Raw genomic sequence first — 22,481 nt, 5'->3', positions numbered from 1 at the left:
GGAGTTCCTAAAAGATGTCCGTTCTGGGACGTATACTTCTGCAATATTTATTCACGACTAAATACGTGCGACTAATCTTGATCCTGCAATCTGCACTAGCTCTGAATCATATTCCCCTATGCCACAAGGCTGAAAGGAAAATCGGCTTGTACAGTCATGGACAGACAGATGACATGCGAACACAAAAATATGAACCGGAACACGCAAAATTAAGAAATAATTTCCGTCGAGGTTCAATAATGGCGCGCTGTAGGTATATTTGGAAAGCCACATTTCTCAACTCTCTTTTTGTAACTAAGCCACGCGTCATTTTGATTTCCATGGAAATAAATCACGCTATTTGTGTGTTTTGGTTCATACTTTCACGTTCGTGTTTCATTTGTCTTTGACTGTACAGTCGAAAGCTTTATGACAGTGAACCCAGGAGCGCGTGCCGGTCGCGGGTTCGATTCCCGGCCGCGGCGGCCGCTTTTCTGATGGAGGCGAAAAGCAAAAACGCCCGTGTGTACGAGATTTCGGCTCACGATAAAGATCCCCAGGTGGTCAAAATTAATCCGGAGCCCTCCACTACGGCGCGCATCATCGCCTGCGTTGCGTCGGCGCGTTAAAAAAAAAAAAAAAAAAGGAGCGCGTGCCACTCAATACATGCAGAGCGCTCTGGTGAGAGGCAGGTGTGCTCTCGCAGTTTGTGCGGTTGGCGGGCGCACTCCTTGAAAGCGCTTTATCGCGCGGCCGCCTGCTGCATTAGTTACGACGCGGAGGATAACACATTTTTAATCACCCAATCGGGCTGCGGGCAGCTAAAACCAAACGTTTTAATGCGTTCGCCCCGTTTTCCGCTAGATAAAAAGCCACTCATGGGCACATGTATTCTCTGCAATCTTTTCCAGATATCTAACGTAGCTACGCAGCAGGCAACAGCGCGCAATCAACCGTTGACAGGGAGCGGATCCGCCAAATGTACGAACTACGACAGTTCGCTATCCCATCGCTACACCGCTCTGTATGTACTGGGCGACACGCGTTTCCGTGTTTACTGTCGTAAAGCTTTCGACTGTACGTACAGTAATATCGTATAGGTCCGAGCTAGTTTGTATTCCATAATCCGACACAGTTAAACGCAAGAAATTTTCGCGCAACAACGTGACAAACGCGGACGAGCGCCTGTACTCGTCTGTTACGTTCTTTGCCTGAGAACCTTTGCTCTCAACTGTGGTGGAGCTTTGCACATACGCTCTCCAGGACTATGCTGCTCGTGGTGTATAAAACAGGCTATTTTTAACTATCAGTCGAGAACTTACAAAGAGCGCCTAAAATTTATAAAGAGCACCTTCTCTCCTTTGGTCGAGAGACACCTGCATCGGGCAATGCACGCCAGAAACAGGTGGTGAGGTTCTTACTGGCACGACAACTCGTCCCTCGTCAGAACGATAAAAAGGCGATCCGCTAAAGAGACAGCAAACTCAGCGCTCGCTATAAACTGAGCTTTCCGCAACGAGAAGCGGACGAAAAAAAAAATCGTTCGGGGTACTTTTACCAAGCCGCCAGCGCCATCAAATTCAGACGTCCGCGCAAGGCTCGCGTGAAAGAAATAAAAACGAAAAAAACTAACCCAACCAAATAAATATTGCCCTGGCTGTGTATGAGGGAGGCAGATGCGAGCGGCGACGAGTAGCGGAGGTTCTAAACCGTTGAGCTGGCAACTATAGTTCCCGGAGCGAGTTGTTTAAATGAGTAAAGGCGCGAATCCACGCCGGCCGTATTGCGTTGTCTAAACTTCGTTCTTACCTCTGTTAAATCCGGCCTGACATATATCACTCAGGCACAAAAACGACATGACAGTACCACCAGGCGCTGCTGAGAATTACGCGCTCTGCGCGTGCATCTAACGGCGCCATTCTTGCTAACGCTCTCTCTACTGCCGTCTTGTTCCAACTTCACTTATATTCAGTGTCGCTGACAGTCCTTAATGCGTTCTGGTTACGTTAAAACAGGACAAATAAATGGTAATGGCGGAAAGGTATCATGATCCTGCCTAAAATTGTGTATAATTAGGGATTTAAGTGAGGTATGAAAGGTAAGGTGAATAAAGTAAGTTTGGGGCACTCGGTCCTTCCGCTAGAGTTAAAAGCGTCAGTACATTAATATATATGTGTGCTTGCGCGCATGCGTGTGTGTGTGCGTGCAATTTAGCGCTCGAATAGTTAATTAAATGTAATTATTTCACAGTCAAACGCTTATTTTCAGTGACAGGCCAGGAGATAACATTGAATCTTAGTAGAAAATCTTAATAGAGAGCGCATTCAATTAAATGAAAATCAAAGCTAAGGTAATAAACTAAAAAAGAACAATTTCCTTTTCGTTTTTCCCGACAGTCCGCCCCGAGATCGACCAGAGCCCCCCGCAGCTTAAGGCCGCAGGGCGCGAGGGCGGCACGGCCGAGCTGGTGTGCCGAGCGCAAGCGGCGCCCAACGCCACGTTCGCCTGGTCCCGCGAGGGCGCCGTGATCACCGCGTCGTCGCAGCCGGACAAGTACGACGTATCCGTTCGCCAAGTCGACCTGATCACCTTCGAGAGCACGCTGCACGTGAAGCAGATCCGCTCCTCGGACTACGGACACTACGAGTGCGTCGCCCGCAACGAGCTCGGCTTCGACAGCGCGAAGGTGCATCTCGACACCCTCAGTGAGTGGACATCCTTGGATGTCATCTTTACCCGAATATAGAGTCGGTCTTTAGAGAACACTGACATTAGAGAACACCGGCGGTACCATCGCCATCACCATTAATGTGTACCTAGTGTTGCCTTACGTTCCCGAGGTCCACTTTTGCCAGCTTTGCAAGCGTTATAAAATTCCAAGGAATGCGGTAAACAAGTAGGGGAGCAAAGGCGCAGAGACAGAGGAAAAAATTACTCCCACCTCCCCTCGCGGCAACCCCTGTGTAGATGCGACGCATAGGGGGTTCCGTTGTTGTTTCCGTTAGGTTGATTCTCCCATCGCGTGAAACGTGCCGTGAACCCCCTGCCGCGGCTGTGACGCAACGTGGCGCGGCTATGACGCAACACAATCCAACACAAGCCACTTTAATCCAATCCAAATCCAAGCCAATCCAATCGAATCCAATCCAATGCCCCTCGCGAGAGAGTGTTCGCTATCGGAGTGGAGAGGGGGTGAGCGGCGGAGAGCGCAGCTCGCGCGGCGAGGAGAATGGGGGAGGGGTGTGGATGGACAGCGCCGTATGGAGGGGCAAGGCGAGTGAATGAGATGCCGTCGCATCTAAAAAACTCGTCGTCTCGCGGCTCCCGCCCCTCTTCCACCAGGCGCTCCAGACCCTCCCCTGCAGCTGAAGGTGACCAACGCCACGTACAACAGCCTGACGCTGGTCTGGCGGCCGGGCTTCGACGGCGGCCTGCCGCAGTCTTTCCGCATCCGGTACCGGCAGGCGGCGTCCAGCGAGGGATACCACTACCAGGACGTGCTCCTCTCCAACGCCACGAGCTACACCGTGGGGGCGCTGCGCCACGACACCGAGTACACCCTGGGCATCATGGCGTTCAACGACTACGGAGAGGGGGAGTACCTCAAGGACATCGTCAAGGGAAAGACGACCGGTGAGCGCCGCTTCCCGTCCACTCGCACGCGAGGCCGGGTTGTAATGGGTTGTACACGGGGACGGCTATCGGAGGGGTCTTTAGGAGCGCCTGCTACAATGTCCAGTGGAAGACAAATCCTAACAGCCTTAGCCCTCATTCACACAGCCGTCACCTTCCCCGTCACGGCACCGTCACGTCAAGAAACCGCGACGGAAACGTAAACAAGTAGCGTTCGTACTGGAGCTCTCTGTCAGATTACAGGGTCGTCTGCCTAGTGATCAGTTTAGCCTAGAATTGAGCGGTTTTAATCTTAAAAGTAAAGAAAATGGGTTTGTGCTCACTTTTCGCTAAATTTAGCCGTAAAAATTTGTTTTCTGATTAGCTGGTTTAGCGCGGGGCGTGGTCCCGTCACGTTGACGTGACAGAAACGTAGAGCTCGGCCTCCCGTCACCGTCGCACCGTTTTCGGCGAGAAATCGGCCGAAAAACGGCGCCCATGACGGAAGACGGTGACGTGACGGTGACGTGACGGTGACGTGACGGGGGTAAAAACGGCTGTGGGAATGAGGGCTTAGCCTGCACTGAACCCAAAATGGCGGAACTGGTATCCTGACATCGTTAGCCAGGTGCCGCAGCAGCCACTCCACGAGGCCGTCACCGGCCGTTCTGTCACGCGTTTCCGTGTTCCCGCTTATGATGCCCGTCACGGTACATCTATAAACTGCTAGTATTACAAATCTTGGGCTTCACGCTGCCTACAACAATCGTTAGGGGTACCCGTGTCGAATTAATTCCACACTAGGATATCACCGGAATGTATCAAGCGTTGGTTAAAAACTTGCTAGTGAGATATGATGAAATATTGCGGGTGTTTAGCGCCCCGCCACCGTGTTGTCGCAGCCATAACAGTAGTCGCTTCAGATTGATGGCGCGCGCTACCCTGGGGTGCCTATATAATAGGCGAGCACAGCTACGGTCATGGTGAAACTGTCGCGTGGAAAAAGGACTCCCCCTGTATAAAGTTGGCGATGTGGCTAGCGAAGCGAAGTGTATGCTGTATTTTCAGCCATACCATTTGTCCCTAAAGAACTTTTTATAATTATTGTTAACAAAGCTTCATACCATGGCTAATTAAAAGTATGCTAAACTGCCTTCAAATAATGCCTTTTCTGCGACAGAATCGTTTGTTTACACGCCAGTTCACGGACAAAAAAAATAGTTACATGAGGAATGAACAAAGTAAGAAATTACCGACCCGTTCGTAGTTTTTTAAACCGCATTTCATGAAATTACTTAATATTTATTACCTTAAATTGCTTCTTTTTTCTGTGCTTAATTTCGGGCCGTTGGGTGACAAATACATAAAAATTAATTACGGCAGAAAAAAAAGGTCAGCTGCCGTGGGGGCCCCTACTATAAAAAATTCGTGTGTGTTTATTTATAAACTTCCCACGGCGCAGTTTTGAAAGTAACCAGCCGAATGTTCCATTTTTTTTTTTTGTAGCGTACAGCTATTCGAGGATGCCGTTGCGCCAAGACAATTATGCAACCTCGACCAAGCGCCATCTACGAATGCGGGTTATTAAGGCCCCTACTAGCGCTTTTGCGCGAAAATAACCTTACCTTCAATTTAGGTGAAACGTTTGTCGTTTGGGGGTATCATATTGCGAATGTATCATATATATATATATATATATATATATATATATATATATATATATATATATATATATATATATATATATATATATATATATATATATATATCAGGGTGTCGAACCGGAACCGAACCGAACCGAAAACCGGAACCGAACCGGTATTTTTTCCGGAACTGAACCCGAACCGTTATTTTTTGAGCACGCTGAACCCGAACCGGAACTGAACCGGAAAAAGAAATAACGGTTACCGGTTCATGCCGAAACGGTTCGACCCTCTGTTGTTGATATTGCACAGTCAATGCAATTCAGGCCTTTTTTTCTTTCCCGTACCATCAACTTCGTACTTGCTCGCGCACTTTCCCCTCCAGACAATTGAACACTATCACGCTTTATGTAACAACAGGGGAAATGAATGAGCACCAATGTAGCATTGGTCTGTTGCTGCTGGAGGCGCGAGCGTAGTGCAAGCTGACCAAACGAAATGTCATTCTCGGCAGCTTGCAGGTGATATAAAACGACTTTGCCCTTCCCTAGCTGCGACTTCATTGGAGAAATCAGGCTGCAGGAGTGCTCCACTGCGCAACAGCGAAAGCTCACACCCGATGTGTGCAAACTTTTTGCATTTCATAATTTCTTGAAAAGGTCCGACACCTGCAAATTATTAATACTTGACAAGTGTGACCGGAGGAGCTGCTCAGTGGCTAAGCTGTTTGCTAAGCCGTTTGCCCAACTCGCTACATTGCTTCTACTGCTACTCGTTCCGGAGGGGAGTACTGCTGTGGACGAATTAAAGAGCGTCTACCCAAAAAGTCCCATCTCATGCTCCACGTGTCAAATTTCCCTTTCATTTTGTAACCGCATTATCTGTTATAAGATTCCGCAATGTAGCACACGGAACGATGGTAGGGGTTCAGGCGGTACGATGACATACTGATTGTAATGCACACTTTCGGTATCGCAAAAGGAATTGCAGTGGTCAGAGCAATAATGCAGTGACTGAGCGTAACTAAAGCTTACTTTTAAGAAAAGTGTGGCTAACACATTCGATAAGGTGACAGCTAACAAATTATTCAGGGTTACCAAATAATCTAATTCATTGGTAGTATTTATGTGCCTGTTGTAGAATTTTTCTGTTTTGTTACAAATATAAAAAATGTGCGCCATTGTTATTAAGCGCTGGTATTTGAACACGCCCGTACGCAGGATTAAATTTAAGGCCTCAAGGTTAGCGTGATGGGCGATTGCATAGCGACAATTGCGATTTCAACAAAAAAGGAAAGGACAGAAAATATATCCCACCATCATATCTCTTGGCGTTGGCTTTATGAATAGTTGCTAGGACAACAGAAAGTCTGAGCGATAAAGAAGGTGGTAAATCGTCGCCACTTCATCTGTTTTCTAATATCTCCTAATTGTTTAAAGTTTCCTTTGCAATTGCGCCACTGCCCTTGGGGAGCAGCACCATTTTGAATGTCAGTTTGTGTTTTGATTTGACGGTCGTTTTAAACTAGTAAATGTTTTTTTTTCTAATTTTAGTGATAATTCAACTAATCGAACCGGTTCGCGAACCGGTTCAAGCTCCCGAACCGGTTCGCGAACCGGTTCGGTACGTGATTTTGTCGAACCGGAACTGAACTGGAACGAAATTATTTCACCCGAACCCGAACCGTAACCGAACCGGTATTTTTTTCGGTTCGACACCCTGATATATATATATATATATATATATATATATATATATATATATATATATATATGTGCCGGCGTCATTGCATTATCCCTATTGAAACCGTTGAAGCAGAGCCACCAATTTTAATGCGGCTTTACCGATTTCTTTGATTGCGCTTACGGAACCGATATGAAGTGTTTCCAGTAACGATGGCATCTTTGCTTTTTTATATCTCTATACCGCTCCTGATGTGTTTGCGTATAAAGTGCTAAGCTGCAATCCCCGAACGTTATCATTTTGTTTCAAAGGGGCAGGTGTTGATCCCCCTTGACCCGATCCGATATTCCGTACAAGCTCTGTATTTGAAAACTTCATGTTAATTCACACGTGTACAAACACCACGTGTGCTCTTTTTTTTTCTTTTCTTGTGTGTGTTGATTTGTATCTGCAGAGTGACAAAACTATTCGTCAGCCTTTATCATTTCGTGCCTATATATTCTGCGCGCTCAATTACCGAAGTTTACTCTGACGAAGACCGGACCCTGGTCGAAACGTTAGTTCAATCATCGTTTTCATACGTGGGTCTACTTACTCTCTCGTGTGTGTATGTATATATATATATATATATATATATATATATATATATATATATATATATATATATGGCACCAGACCGGTATTCTGGAGGTCGTGGGTTTGGATCCCACCTGGCGGGCATTTTTTCTCCACTTTCTTTCTTTCCAAATTCTTTATCTGTTTCAATGACCTACCACATCCTCCCCTTTGCTTTCCGAGGTTTTCTTGACTGCCAATCCTTATTTCTGTGTTATTTTCAACGAGCCCCTCATTTCCTGAGCGGAGGTTTTTTGCATCGTGGACGTTACAAGAGAGCAAAAATGTCTTTCGTCGTAACGATAGTGTTCGTCTTAACAGGAGTCCACTGTGTACATATATATATATATATATATATATATATATATATATATATATATATATATATATATATATATATATATATATATATATATATATATGACAGACACTTGAAGCCCAGGAAGGAAGGAACAAACGTCCCTAATTTTTCGTTGCCAGTTCAAGGCTTCCCTCGCGGTTGGCCCCGATCGCAAGACGTCGTCGAACAATCGGAGCGCTCTCTTTCTCGTTGCAGACGACGCCCCACCTGCGCTCACCCAGGAAATCCCGCCGCCGGCAAAGATTGACATTCCCAAGATTATCATCACAAGCGTCTCCGTCGTGGGGACGTCGCTGCTATTTCTCAACATCGTCCTCGTCATTTGTTTCGTGCGCAAAAGGAGGAAGAAGCGACTGGAAGAAGGTACATCCGTTGTTCTCCTCTTACTTCCCAACTTTCTTGTTTCTGCGACGTACCCCCCCCCCTTTTTTTTTTACCCTTCCCGACGCTGTAATGAAAGAACCTGTACGTAGATATGAGCGGCCCTTGTAATTTTGCGCCCACTTTGTCGAGCTCTGACGTAAAGCCCTGACGCAATGTCCTTGTGCTGCCTTTCTTTTCTTCGCTTGCCCGCCACCCCCCGCCTTCTTCTGGATAGTTCTATCGCGCTGCGCAAAACTCTGCCAGAGTAAGTCGCCTTTCTATTTGCACTCGCACTCGTAGCGGACCCCCCAACCACTTCTCCGAGACTAAATTCATCAGACCGCATGAAATACGTTTCCTTCGCTACCGACTAAAATTGAGGCGCTCCGGCGCGTTTCCTGCATCCCGTGCATGTGTTACACTCGGCGCTGTTAGATTTCGCCGCAAAGGGGACCCGATGGTTGCGACATCTCAACCGGTCTTTGCGTTCCATACCCGGCCTAAATTTAAAGCGAGCCCTGCGCTACGGTTGTCATGCGAGCGAGCTCGTTGTGGAGAGATATAAATTGAACGGTACTAACTATAGAACATATATTAAAGCGACGCTATCTCGCATGTAAATAGGTCCTTGACTCCTCTAGTAGCTTAACGTTTTCTGCGGTCGCCGCTTATAACATCTCTCTCTTACCCGCTTTGCCCGCATGTTTCATCGCGCCACGCCGTAGGGCTTTTGAAACTCCGGATTCGCTTTGTTTCCCCATCTCTTATTGTTTCTTTGCTTATTCCCGTGTGCATTTATCATTGAATAACTTTTGCAACCGCAGTTGACTGACCTCGGCAGTGTTTGGAATAAACCACAAAAAAATTGGTTTTAAGTTTTTCCCTCTGTTTCGCGTCCCACCAATGAACTTGAAACTATTTTCTGTGTTTCTTTCCGCTAAAGTTGCCGTTCCTATATAAAGAAAACTAACTTGACTCTCGTTCCTTCGCAGTGAGATCACGTGTTGCTCTCGTTCATCTCCTAATGTTCTTTCGACTGCGTTCTTCTCTTTCTTTTTCTTTTTTTCGCGAACCGGCGCGCTTCCAGAAGAGAGCGACCAGTCGAGCAAGACGGCCACGATCGAGATGTACGCGCCGAGCAGCTACAACGAGACGATGAACGGCGAGACGGTCAGTTCCACGTCCGAGAAGAGCGAGGCTTACTCCAATGAGCACAGCGCTGAATACTCGGTGAGCGAGTCACTCCATTCCTCCCGGCTCCCGGGAAGACGGAGCAATCCCCTTTTTGCTTCGTTTCTCCCTTCACGTTCACGGCTGGGTTAGAACGCGCCAGCAATCGCACTCGCCTCACCCGACACAGCTCAGAAAGCAAGGCCTACGCGCCTCGCTATCCCAGCTTCCGCTTTAATGCGATTATAACGCACTTTCGTATACAAACAACAGGCGGAGCAAGCTGTCATCACTACGGGACCCTGTTCAACACTTCTTTTCTTTCGACTTCTATGTTCGTTTCCCGCTTCCCGGCGCTAAGCAGGCAAAAATATAATTTCGCCGCTCGCAGAGTCGCTGTAATTCGTTCTGCGCCGAAAACTACTTCGTGGGCAAACTCAGCTTGTAACTAGGTCCTACGCCTATTTTATGTTTTTTGTTTTCTTCAGAGCGGCACCGTGGCGATATTACATTTGCATTTATGTACTTCGCTGCCGAATGACTCAAGTAGCGCTGCAGTCGGCTGTTCGTTCTTCCTTTGTCGTTGCATTCTCGTTGCCTTTTATTTTATATTTCACGTTGCAGGCATCGTTTTGTGCGAACTGCCAGCGTCATTCGCTCGTGCCTTCCAGCGGGTTGATATGGTTCGCACTTTTTAACCTGAACAACTAAAAGCGCCGATGACTTAGTGCGTCTTTCCACTACCTTGCCTTTTAGCGAGAAATATACATTGGCAATAAAACGTACGCAAAAACAGGAAGAATTTGCGAGTAGATGGAGCCTGTAGAATTTGATGTTTCTCCAAAGAGAAAGGAAGGAAAGAACGCGTATGTTTCGCGGCTGTTGTGCCAACGCTGATCCGCAAGTGTTAGAGAAGGGCACTAATTTTGACACGGAAGTGTTTTGTTCCGGGATACACAAAGATTTCACTGACGTCATATCTGTCACGGAAATGACGCCAGTACAACAAAGCAAGCGGCCTGTAAAGGGTGCACTTCTGCACACAGGGTGTTCTTGCGGGGAAGCAGACTTTAGTACTAAAGAGTACGTTATACTTAGTGTTTTTCGTTTTCGGGTTTTATATTTTAGCACGAAAGTGTTTTATGCCGGGATACACCAAGATTTTACTGATGTCATATCCGTCACGGAAATGACGCCAGTACACCTTTGCCGAAGCGATCCGTCAACAAGACGTCGCTCTCCAAGCACACCCACAAAACAGCCGCCGACCCGCGAAGCATGCTCAGCTGCAGATTCCGCTGCACATTTCCCTTTCGTGTTTTACCGATTTCTATGACAGAGGAATCAACCACAGTTTTTTGCTGTTCTGCGGAGCTGAATAGGTATACCATGGGACTCAAAATGAATTATCATAAGGAGCCCGGAGAGAACGAATCCGTCTGCTCACGCGCGCACACACGCGAGTGCGCTAGGAAAGACTGAAATGAATAGCGTGCGCAGCTCAAGAAATGCAAACACGTACGTCGGCTTGTGTCTGTGAGCGCTGGTATCACTGCTCCGAGGCGCTGCGATTGCCTCGAGTCGTCGCGTGAGGCTTGTTTTTCTCACCGTGCGTCGTCTTGTGTCTCCAGGAGGAATCGAGCAAACCCGCCGCGGCTACGTACTTGATCGATCAGGCGAGCGACACCTACGTCCCCGACGGCTCACTGCACTACGCACCCTACAACCGATACGGCGATGAAGGTGAGTGGTACGCTTATCCCTGCGCTTACGCCGACGGCTTTCTTTGTCGGGCGCCTTAGTGCGAACAAATTTCAAGGGACTAAGTTATTTTTAGGGGACGCGTGCGAATTGACACAGCTGGCGCGAACTACACAATGTGCAACAGGCAGGAAAGCGACAACACACTGAACGCGAGATGTGTTTGCAGCTCTTTTTAAAGCAAGACGTGAATACATATATGCAACCTCTTTGACTATTCCGAGGATATGTCTTATCCTTGGTCGGTGGTACTAATAAGTAGGAATAACCGTTCAGTCTCATCGATGTCGTTGTAAGTATCAACTCAATGTGGTTTTGGATCAATCGTGTACACTGTGTAACAGTTTTTGTTGACGCTAAAAATTGGGGATAAAATTTAAAATTTCGAACGGTTCTCTGATATAACTGCAGCTTACTTACAAATATATCTAAGTGTGATCACGACACCTGTTAGGCTCCTCCTTAAAGATGCTAAAAACTGCGCGACGTCCTCAGCTTGTTTATGTGTGCGGCACACGTACCGTACATTCGGTAACAAGCGCTAAAATATATCTCCACGCCTTGCATACGTCCCAGTTGCAAATGCGGCGCGCTTCCACGCTGAGGAACAAATGATGCGTACAAACTACCATATTTTTCAAAGATAGTTACGGCAGATTTGGGTTCGAATATCTGGTGCTAAGCCCCTTCAACTTCACACGAACCGTTTTTTTTTTGGTTCCCCTGAAGAATTACTCCATTTGTCCTGCTGTAATATTCTCGTGTATGATGACAAAGTACAGCTTATTTCATCTTCCTAATATTCTGGCAGACAGCTCATAGACTACTGAAGTGTAGAGCGACAAGTTATCCACGAATGTTCAAACCTACAACTGCAATAAGACATGTCGATGGGAGCACCGAGACTGTTCCCGATACACTTCTGCGCAAATTCATCGCCAAGCATGCGAACTATGTCGGCAGGATAGACAGCCGATAAAACGCATTTTGAAACGAGCGGGTGTTGGGAGGAGTTAAGGAAACAGACTGTCCATTCGACGAAAGTTGCGTTCGCACACGCTCGAAAAGGGCTTGCATTTTTCAGATTTGCGTGAGAAGGGTCGACGCAACGCTCTATGAACAACTGCTTTGAGCAATAAATTTTCAGGCTACACACAATCTCGCGCGTGTGCGAACATATTGCTAACTCAAAATATCTTCCTTGCGTGACTTCACTCATCACCTGATAGTTCACTCGTTTGATCGAGTACGTGTTCGCTCGCTTGTAGAGCTTGCCTGCTCGTGTCTTGCAGGCTGCCTCATCCACTTTCTGAGGTCCCGCTGCTTGTATCGATCGCTCGTTTGCTCACTTGATTGCTTGCTCAGAACCTAAGTAACCTTATGGTATTTTTTCTGTTGTACGGCTATGATATGAAGACAGCGCTGACACGATACAGTGCCGCAATCGGCAACTTGACACGCGTTTCCACCGTAGGAGTCAACTCCTCTTCGCGTTTCATACACTTTGATTTTTTAGCGGCACGGTAAACCGGATTTTATTTGTGAGCGACAGAGAAACGTATCAGGTTTCCACCCTTAACTGGGGTGTAGGTAAATGTCAGTTTGCGAAAATGAGCATGGTCTCGAAAAAGGCAGCTTTGAAGGGAAAGACTAATTAAGCGCCGTCGCGACGTCAACGTGTAATGCTTCCCAGTTATCCTAAAAGTACTGTTTGTTTTGTGGTAGGTAATCTTCCCCTATAATCTGACCTAAAAAAACATTAAACGTACCGACATTTAGCGGGTACCACAGTGTTAAAAGCTGCAAGTTGCGCCGTTGCAGCCTCTCCGTTTCTAATTAAAACAGGGCACCTTTTCTTATTTAGCAACGCCACATTCTTTATTTACCCTTTTTTTTAAATCACTACACAGAATAAAATTCAGATTTGTGCGAACCGAGGGCCACAGTAGTTTACGAACGTTCTTTATAATAACGGACTCGCGCTTAAGGCAACAAAAGTTAACTCGCCTCGAGCTTTCCCCGCTCTTTTTGGAGCGTTTGCATTGCGGAAGTTGCGGTACAGATCGATAAAAGCGCAAAAGGAGTCTTGACTAGAGTTATCTGGGCATTGCCTATATATATCTGAAAGCACTTCAAAACCACTTTTCACAACTTTCTCTTATTCCCGCCACGACAACCGCTTCACTAGGTTTAAACTGCGCTCACCACACCGCAAATTGAAGGTAAGGGGCGGAAAGAAACTACGTTTCTCCGAGCGCCCAAGGAGCCACACGGCGGCTGCAATTCGTGTTAGGACACCGTTCACGTCGGCGCCGGCATTACTTCCTCCCTCGTAGCGTGCTGCCATAACTCTCCGAAAAACTAAACGATCGCCCCGAGTTTTCTGCCCACTGCGCGAAAATAGCCCGAGTTCGGGAGAGTGAAACGTCGTCCTCCAGAGCCTCCGACTCATCCCTTCCCCCCCTTTACGCGGTTAGGGCCTCTTTCACACTCCATTTATTTATAAAGTTCGCACATTTTTCCTTGGCTCGTTCGCCCTCCTCTCACTCTCCCTCCAATTTTTTTTCGTTTCTTCATTTTGCGTCTCCGCACTGTTTGCGCTGTGAGAGACATTCCTGTAACAGGCCATGTCAGCGATCCTTGGCTAGCATGGCGTGATGACCGGTCGTGGAAAAAGAAGAGATCGGCGGACGGAGCGGCCGCAGGCGTTTTGGAGCTGCTCCCTCCTCTTCCTCGTCCCGTTTCTCGCTCTTCTGATTTCCCTCCCGGCCGGAAAGCATAATGCGCTTTAATCTGCATATTTTTGTCCGGGTGGCGGCGGCGGCGGCGGCGACGACGACGGGGCCTTTTCCCGGTGATTAAGCGCCCCGCTGGGAACAAGCCTAACGACAAGAACGCCGGCAGCGGGAACGAGCAAACAAAAGAGAGCGAGCGCAAAGTGGAACACGAAATGTGGGAGGATCTCTGAAGAGCGCAGACGCCTCTTCTTCCGTCCTCCCTCCCTTGTTTTTGCCTCTCCTGTTCGCTCGCTCTTTACGCCGTGTTCACTTAGTAGCGCACGATGCGGTAGCTAAGCTCACTGCCCCACCGCCTCCCTTCCCGTCGTCCTCCACCCTACTCGTGGCCAATTTCTTCGCTGGCGCAAAGTGCGACTGAAACAACGTAAACTAAAAGCTCAGCACTCGCTGGAGGGCCTGCTTTGTGTTTTACTGCCGATCGCTCAGGCTATTTTGTGAACAAGGAAGGAAAAAAGTGAAACTAAAAGAACAGCAAAAAAGGTAATGGTGGCTTCGGAGAGAAATTTAACGAAAAAAAAATTGTGCCGACACAGTTTCGGACGGCTTTTGTTCGTCTTCGTGCATTAAGCTGATCGAGGTGTACTATCGGCAACCTTCACGTTGCCGTTGCCTAACCGCTCCGCTATTTTGTTATTTTTTTATTCCCTCTGCCTGTGCGCGATTTAGCGGTCGGTGCGCGGATTTACCACCGTGAAACTCGATTGTTTCGCTTCATCCATCAATCATAATGTACGCGGGCACGCCGGTTAATATTCTTTCTAGTTTTTTTTTTTCCTTCTTTTTTTTTCTTTAGTGCAAAAGCACTATTAGCCTACCTCGGCCGATTTCACGGATGTAGAAAATCGTTCGCTCGCCGAAGCCCTCCGTATTTTCCAGTTTATAACTCGCTTGCACAAAGGTTTAAGCGCTCCAGTGGGAGGAGACGAAGCGGTTATGCGACGTCCTCGGCGTTAGGCCTAACGCCCCCGCCTTGAGGCCTAAAGACGTTAACCGGCACCTGTTGGGAACAGTACTCATTTCACGTCAAACTGAATTTTCAGGCTGAAACGTTAGGCCTAACGTCCGGTGCATACCCCTGTTGTTATTCCAGCGAAGTTATACATACCCATAGAGTACAGCGCATGGACGCCGTAATACATTGGGCAACCGTTTATGAGTAGAAATGTATGCCGCTACGGCGCGCGTTGCTACGGACGCCACCAACCACCAGCAGGGCATGCTGAAGTATTCACCAAGCAATCAGTGAATGAAGCAATCAATTGCTTCGAGCGCAACCACTGGGAAGCTCGACCACAAGAAATATGTGCCAGTACTCTGAAGCCTACCGAAGTGTTACACAAACTTCCCGTAATGTCCGACAGTTTCACCCATTTCTGAGAAGCGCAGCTTACCTGGCGAGAGGCATGGTGCAACCAACGCAGTTTAGGCTAGCAGACCTGCGCGAAATATAATGTCTCCGCTTCTCTCTCTACTTCCGCCTGCTTTCGGCGTCAAAGGCTTATAAGATGCGCGAGCAGTGTCCACAGTTTATCGGACCATAATCTGCTGCGGTGCAATAGCGATTGATATTAACGGTTGGCCCATGCACGTCGTTCAACCCTGAGAGGTGGCTGCACGTCCTCCAGCGTGCTGTCTGCACAAACAGTTGTCCCCGGGGCATTCGCGAGACGCCCATTGGCTGTATAGCCGTGTCGTACTCGCTGTCGAGGGCCAACGAACGCCGAAAAGAACATTGGTCGCCTTATCTCCACGGCGGCTGGTTGAAAAGGCGGCCATTCCACCAGTCTTAAAGATACGGACAGTATGCTTGCACGGTTGGTTGCGAAACAATGCATTTCGGCCGCTGCTAGCGCATCTCTTTTTAAACTTTCGGCCTAGAGCACGATGTTTCCTGTATTCGCCAATGCACGTGATCACGGATACAGAAACTGAAACTGACCATCAGCACTTTCTAAGAAACCGTTTTGCAGCTGTTTCTGGCTTTGATGCGCGTTGTTTTCCATCTTTCCCCCACCGTTTCTTTCAGTAGGAGGGATGACGTAATACAATGAATGAAATTATGTGCTTCCGATAGGTTCACACAGAACATAGCCGCTGCACTACCCGGCCGCATGAAAATGTTTCATTTTTATATTACTTGCTTCATAATATCGTCAGTGCAAAAGGCAATTGACAAGGCTCTGACATACAAATACAGTGCGCAAAGAAAGCGCAAAAATTAAAAATATAAGTTCCTAAGTGCTTTAACGGCTTTATAGGTCCGATACTTGTCAATATCGTCCTTTTTTTTTTCGTGGAAATTAAAAAAAAAAGCCCGAGGTTCTTGCTCCCTTCCTTTCTTCCTTTCGTTCTCTCTTTCCTTCTTTCTTTCTTCATTTCTTTCTTTCTCGGTAGTATTCACGAATATGATCGTCGGATGAAACAAAAAGAAGCCACTGGTTCCGTTATTTAATACTTTTTTTTTATATTTACTTTGTTAATTATATTTTCTCCATTTGCGTTGCGAAGGGCGTGGTGTTGGCGTGCATTCTCGCTCCATTTCCACAGCGCGCGCGCCAGCGAGCGGACCGCCGGTGCGGCAATTAGTACGCGGTCGCGCGCATCGTGCCGGCAGTGGCGTTCAAGAGCGCGCTTTTCTTCTCTGTCCGTGCTCAGCAGCGGTGGTGCCGGCGGGGAACGGGAGCATCGATCGGAGGATGCTGCCCAACCGCCGCGTCCACTACGAGGGCGAGGACGAGTACTACAGCGACGCCCTGCGGCGGAACGCCTACAACCAGAAGCTCGGAGGAGCGGCAGACAAGGTGCGTACACACCTGTCCCGTAGCTGTAGAGGCGGCCGAGGCCCTTGCAGAGACCTCTATCGGCCACCGTAAAACACTTCGAAAAACTGGGGTTGATTCCTCTGTCATAGGAATCGGTAAAACACGAAAGTGAAATGTGCAGCGAAATCGGCATTTGAGCATGATTTGCGGGACGGCGGCTGCCTTGTGGGTGTACTTGGCGAGCGACGTCGTGCTGGCGGGTCACTTCCGCAAAGGTGCACTGACGTCATATCGGTGACGGATATGACGTCATTGAAATCTTGGTGTATTCCGGCATAGAACACTCTCCTGTTGAAATACAAAACCCGAAAACGAACAACCAGAAGTGTAACGTACTCTTTAGTACTAAAGGTTGCTTCTCCGCAAGAAGACCCTGTGTGCAGGGGTGCACCCTTTACATGCCGATCGCTCCGTTGTACTAGCGTCACTTCCGAGACGGATATGACGTATGTGAAATCTTCGTGTATCCGGGAATAAAACACTGTCGTGTTAAAAAATATTTAAAATGTTGAGGTGAGACGTCAAGGATTTTATGGTGGAGCTCAAATATGCTTGCGCGCAACCCGTAACGCCGATTGGTTGGCGGTAAAACAAACTCCAGCTCCTGGCCCGGGACCCTGGAGCCGGCTCGGCCTGCACACCCGGGTTCCCAAACAACACAATAGCGTAGCAATTTGCCATACATATTTAAACACACAGAACGTTGTTTGTTACTTTTCGTGGTCTTATTGATTACACCAGCTTTGAAATGAATGAAATGAATGAAAAGGAAATTCACGTGACTCTATTGTGGTCGAAACAGCAAGGATTGAAATGTGCGTAGTATCGCTCCTCTAGCCACGCTTCATTTGGGGTGCGTCGATCTATGTAATTATCACTAAGTCGATGAACGGAATAATTATACAGCCAAGTAAAGCTTGGTTATATTTGCACACGTGTTTTATACCTTACAACCAAAAATAATAAAAACTCAAAATACAGAGGTTTTTCAATTTTAAACTGGAAATTTTACCTAAAACAGCGATGATGCGCAATGACAAATATAGCGATGCATCACTTATAAGTACCGTTATGTGTCCAACTTACGCACAGTACACACAAGGACACACTCATTTGGAAGTGCAGCAGTCAGACCGTTTTATTCTGCGGATATTAGTGACATACGGGAACTGCCAATGGACGATGTCTCACATAAGAAGTTAGCTTAGCATGTCCCACCAACTACATTTATAAACCTGCTAGAACTGTGCAGCTTTAAAATTACAGCGCCATGAAGCCAAAATACAAAATGCGGTGTAACGTATGCATATACACCCACACAAGCCTATAAAATTATTTCTGAAATGTTTTCCGTACCATGCTACTGAGTTAAACCGAGCAAAACGGTACTGCATTGCATATCAATTTTATGTGTTTAAAGAACATACACGCAAAGATAAAACGCCTCTATTCGCCAATAACTTCTATTTCATTTTGTAAATTAACATTTTAGAGGATGTCACATAAATAACGAGAAAAGCCAGAAATGCTGGGAGGGGGTAAACTCCGGAAAGACGTGTTATTCGCCGCAACGTATGCATCGAAAACCTTTCATCAAGGTAACGTTTCCGCCAAAGGTGACCAGTTCCGGACAAGGGGAAAAAAAGAGCTCGAGATCGTTTTCCGGCCATTCATTGAGACATACCGTCATACACACACGCAGGCTATGCCTCAAATAAAATCATCGCAGCCAATAGTTGCAACGATGTGCGCATTTCCTGCCCGGCAGAGAAGATGACGCTTGCGTGCTTACTTTCCCAGGTCGTGGGATACGGAAAGGTCGCGGGAGTCGGGTCCAGCCACCCGCCCCCACCACCGGGCCGGACCTCGGCTAGCGGCGTGGACGCCATCTACAACATCAAGGCGGACCAGCAGCGCTACGCATCGTTTCCAGTCGCCGGAGGGCCACCGTCCGGACCGGCATCCGTGGCCGTTCACCACCACCACCACCAGTCCGACGCGGCAGCGGGACAACCCATCCTGAGCACGTTCAGTCCTTCGTCCGCCAACGGCGTCCCCGTCTCCCCGGTTCTGGCCTCGATGCACAGCTACGGACCCCCGCTCATGGACGGCGCAGCCACGCACGACGAAATGGACGGCCATCTTGTCTGACGATCCACCGCCGTCTAGCGTGGGCATGGTAAACGCTAGCCAAGTCCATCGACAACCACTCCCGGCTCAGCCAAGCGTGAGCCGTTGCCGTTTCCACTAATCAACGCCGCTGCTCCAACCGGTGACCGTGCTAACGTCGCTGCGCCGACAGTCGCTAACCCCGCGCCATCCTTCACTAGTGGAGTTGTGGAGCTGCGTCATCTCACAGCGCCCAGAACGCAGTGTGTGAGGGCGTACACGGACGGTCGACACCCCTTTGCCACAGTTTAACGGCAAGAAAAGAGCCGTTTTTTCCGCCAACACTACGGTGACTGAAGCAGACATTCAAACCACTCGTCACGTCACGTGGCTCCCGCGCCCCAGTCACTCGCAGGAATTCGGGTTTGCGAGAAAAACGCGGCTGCGCCAGCGTTTCTGCGGTCCTGGAGGAGGAGAGGAGAAGGCAGTGTAGTTTATCTTCTCCCAAAGTCATAAGCTTCAAAACGTCGGGCTGCAGTGACCACAGAAACAGCGCGCCGTCTTCAGGGAAGCCTCGAAGTTGGCTGACAATTCCTCGTGAAAGTGAAAGTGTCGTCGCTTGTGTCCTTTCACGTGTGTCCTCTGCTTCGCTGTTTCGTTTTCCGGTGACAACAGAATCGTTTACGTGAGTTCCACGTGCCCGTGACTTTGTTGTGCGCCTGGAAGACACCTCGCGCCGGCTGCAGTTTGTTGTGCTCAAGTCGTGCATCCGGGAAAGCATCGTCTACGAGTCCGTCACCTGCGGAGTAGCTTTGTACAGACGAACTCGACAGCTTTCCACCGTGCCTTAATGCAATCTAGTAACATTCAGTACGGAACTCACTTGATTTGAAAGCCGCCCTTCGCATCCGAACTTTTTATTTCTATAGTGTCCGACTCTGGACTGACTGTCGGACAATGAGTGGGATGTATCTGTGCGCGCTCGAAACTAGGATGAAACGTGGACTCATTTCGCCCTCTTCGAGCGCAACGCGGCATCAAGAAGCTAACTGGTGTTTATTTATGGTACCTATGAATTTGACCCACAGGTGCGATCTTTTTTTTCCGGTTGCATGCGAGTTAAGTTGCGAACGCGTCCTCAAAGGCCACTCCGCTGTCAGATTTTTAGTCTTCCTTTATCAAAGTTCTTGCTGTGCTACCCTCAAATATTTAAGTTTTCTTCGAGTGTATGGCCCATTTTTTTATTGCTGCGATGGTTCTGAAAGGACGCACGACAGTGTGAATTGTGTACATAACTCGGTGCAAGCATGCCATGGAGCTGTCACTCATCCCATAGCCACACAGTGACATAGCCACATCTTCTCATCATGTCTAGTCACAGCCGATGGCCAAAGAGACAATTGTCGCTAATAAGCCACACCGGAACATCCATGCACGAAAGGAAAAAAAAGCGAAGACGTTCTATATTGCTGCAAGGAAAGAGGATCATGTTGTTCCCCCACAAGAGCAACTGCCGGCTTTTTCAAAGAAAAGGCAAAGAAAAAGTACAGAGTGATCCCGTTGGTAACGAAATTGAACTGCTTAATACTGTCTCTCGAATTCCCGTTCAAAGTGCGCGTTATCGAACTAACGAGGCAGCACTGTATCGTGTTTAGTCACTGGTGGCCTTGTTTCCCATTTACTGCGTTCTGGTTCACCACTTTGTTTTTTTTTCTTCTGATTTCATGCAGCTCCCTGCCACTGGCGTGGCCAAAACGTTACAAAGCCTAGTCTTACTGACTATCACCAAAGGACCAACATGCTTGCGATTTCTATGTCGCACGAGTGAGCTGCCATGGATGTACAAGCTTAAAATTGTTTTGTGTGTGCGTTTTGTTGTGTTTCTTCGTTTGAACGCAGAGAAGCTCGATACGGCGGGTGACTTCCGCCCGTGAAGGGAAGTGCAACGGTTCGCTCTCACCGCAGCCGCCAACCGACGGCGGAAAATGTACAGCAATACACATGAATAAATGGTTTGTCCTTACATTTTTTTTGTCTTTTTTTTCTGTTGCCCTTTTCTTACAAAAAAAAAAGGAAGCGTAAGCGTAAGATATCATGCGAAGAGCGAAGACCAAACACAAAATTAAGAGTATTGCACTCTCTGAAGATGCGTGGCCAGCAAAGCTTTCCAGCACACGATGTAGACCGAACACAAAATTTAGGTATGACTTTGCAGAAGTTTAACGCAGTTAAACGAGGTGTGTTTAGAGATACCTCGGTTTTCATGCCGACAGCACGCAGTAACCACGCACACAATTGCACCGTAAGACAAAAAAGAGACGCTGCTCTGCGCAGTTGCCGCTGCAGGCGCGGATGATGATGATGATGATGATGATAACGATGATGATGATATGGTGATGATTATGATGATGATGATGATGATGATGATGATGATGATGATGATGATGATGATGATGATAGTGGTGGTGGTGGTGGTGATGATGGTGAAAAACTTTATTATAGTCGTCTTTCTTAAGGCGGGGTCACTGCTTGGTAGGCGCGGACGCAGTGAACTTCTTTTCATCCAGCACCTCCTTGTATACATTTCTGAGGGCAGGCACCCTTACTATTTCCCCCTACCCCCCTCTCCACAGCTTACCCTTGGAATAAGCGAGCAATAAGACGCCTTCACTCCGCAATCACACAAGGCGCTGGCTTGACCTCGGCTGAGCTCAAAGGTCAGACTGACGCTACCAGGAACGCGCCATTTTCTTGGTTTGACCTGAGCTAATTAGCTCCGCTTAAAAATTACCTCTATACCTGCGCCTAGCCGGAAATGCCTGGAAAGCTGGCCGTGGGATGTCGTATCGCAAATGTCTTCACCTCGTTGAACTTCGGGTATGCCCGCACTCTTCTTCCCGGCACTCTCAATTATACCCGACAGGTAATCACACTCGCAAGGCAGGAGCCTAGCCATAGCATGGAACAAAACGCAGGCTGCACAAAACTGCGTTGGCGTGGCGGTTGCATCTGTCGAAAAATTAGTGAGTGCGACCCCTCACTATCGTGCTCCGGCATGCTAGGGCACCAAGATTATTCGTTCGATTTTTGCGTGACAAGAAAAGAAAAATATAAGGGTTGGGAGCCTAGACTTTGTTAGTTTCGCTGCAACTCTATTCGTGTTTTTCGTTTGAGAGTCATAAACTTTGAATGTATTACGAACAAGTCTACCCAAGAGCCAATTCGTATGAAATTTTACACAAATATGATCGGTGGTCCACGATTGCCCCCCGCATACCTGATACAGACACAATTCAGCAGAACTGTCACACCCGCTTCGACGTCTAAAAGGCTATAAAATTAAAAAAAAAACATTAAAATTTTTGAAAGGCCTAAACAGAAAAACGGTGGAAGATTTTTTTCAAAATACATCGCTAAACGAGAACTGAAGGGTGTAATAAGGGTTTCTCCAGACAGATGTACTCCTTTCGTTATATTGAGAAAATCGCCCATTTAGACAGCCCCCACCATAACTTTTATATCTACCGTCGCGCTCCCGGTAGGTTGAGCGCAAAATTTTATGCTC

The 22,481-nt window shown here is 47.8% G+C and overlaps 1 protein-coding gene across 5 annotated transcripts in view; it reads left to right on the top strand.

Moving 5' to 3' along the window:
• Window positions 1-20,933, top strand: part of LOC144178520 (nephrin-like) — a 329,358-nt gene extending 308,425 nt beyond the window's left edge. Inside the window, exons 16-23 of one of the 5 annotated variants that reach the window (XM_077706436.1) lie at window positions 2,376-2,684; window positions 3,322-3,612; window positions 8,089-8,256; window positions 8,492-8,521; window positions 9,344-9,486; window positions 11,058-11,169; window positions 16,644-16,786; window positions 18,608-20,933. In XM_077706436.1, coding sequence (XP_077562562.1) covers window positions 2,376-2,684; window positions 3,322-3,612; window positions 8,089-8,256; window positions 8,492-8,521; window positions 9,344-9,486; window positions 11,058-11,169; window positions 16,644-16,786; window positions 18,608-18,958 — 1,547 coding nt within the window. In that variant the 3' untranslated portion in view covers window positions 18,959-20,933. Of the gene's footprint in view, window positions 1-2,375; window positions 2,685-3,321; window positions 3,613-8,088; window positions 8,257-8,491; window positions 8,522-9,343; window positions 9,487-11,057; window positions 11,170-16,640; window positions 16,787-18,607 lie in introns of all 5 variants that reach the window. The other 4 variants (XM_077706435.1, XM_077706439.1, XM_077706437.1 and 1 more) reach the window with 4 other exon arrangements.
• Window positions 20,934-22,481: the final 1,548 nt, after the last annotated feature.

Source organism: Haemaphysalis longicornis, unplaced genomic scaffold, assembly GCF_048455015.1.
Source record: "Haemaphysalis longicornis isolate Haplotype H1 unplaced genomic scaffold, Haemaphysalis longicornis Haplotype H1 scaffold_4, whole genome shotgun sequence".
NCBI lineage: Eukaryota > Metazoa > Arthropoda > Arachnida > Ixodida > Ixodidae > Haemaphysalis > Haemaphysalis longicornis.
The sequence above is the reverse complement of the archived record's forward strand: the minus strand, read 5'-3'. Positions and strand labels throughout refer to the sequence as shown.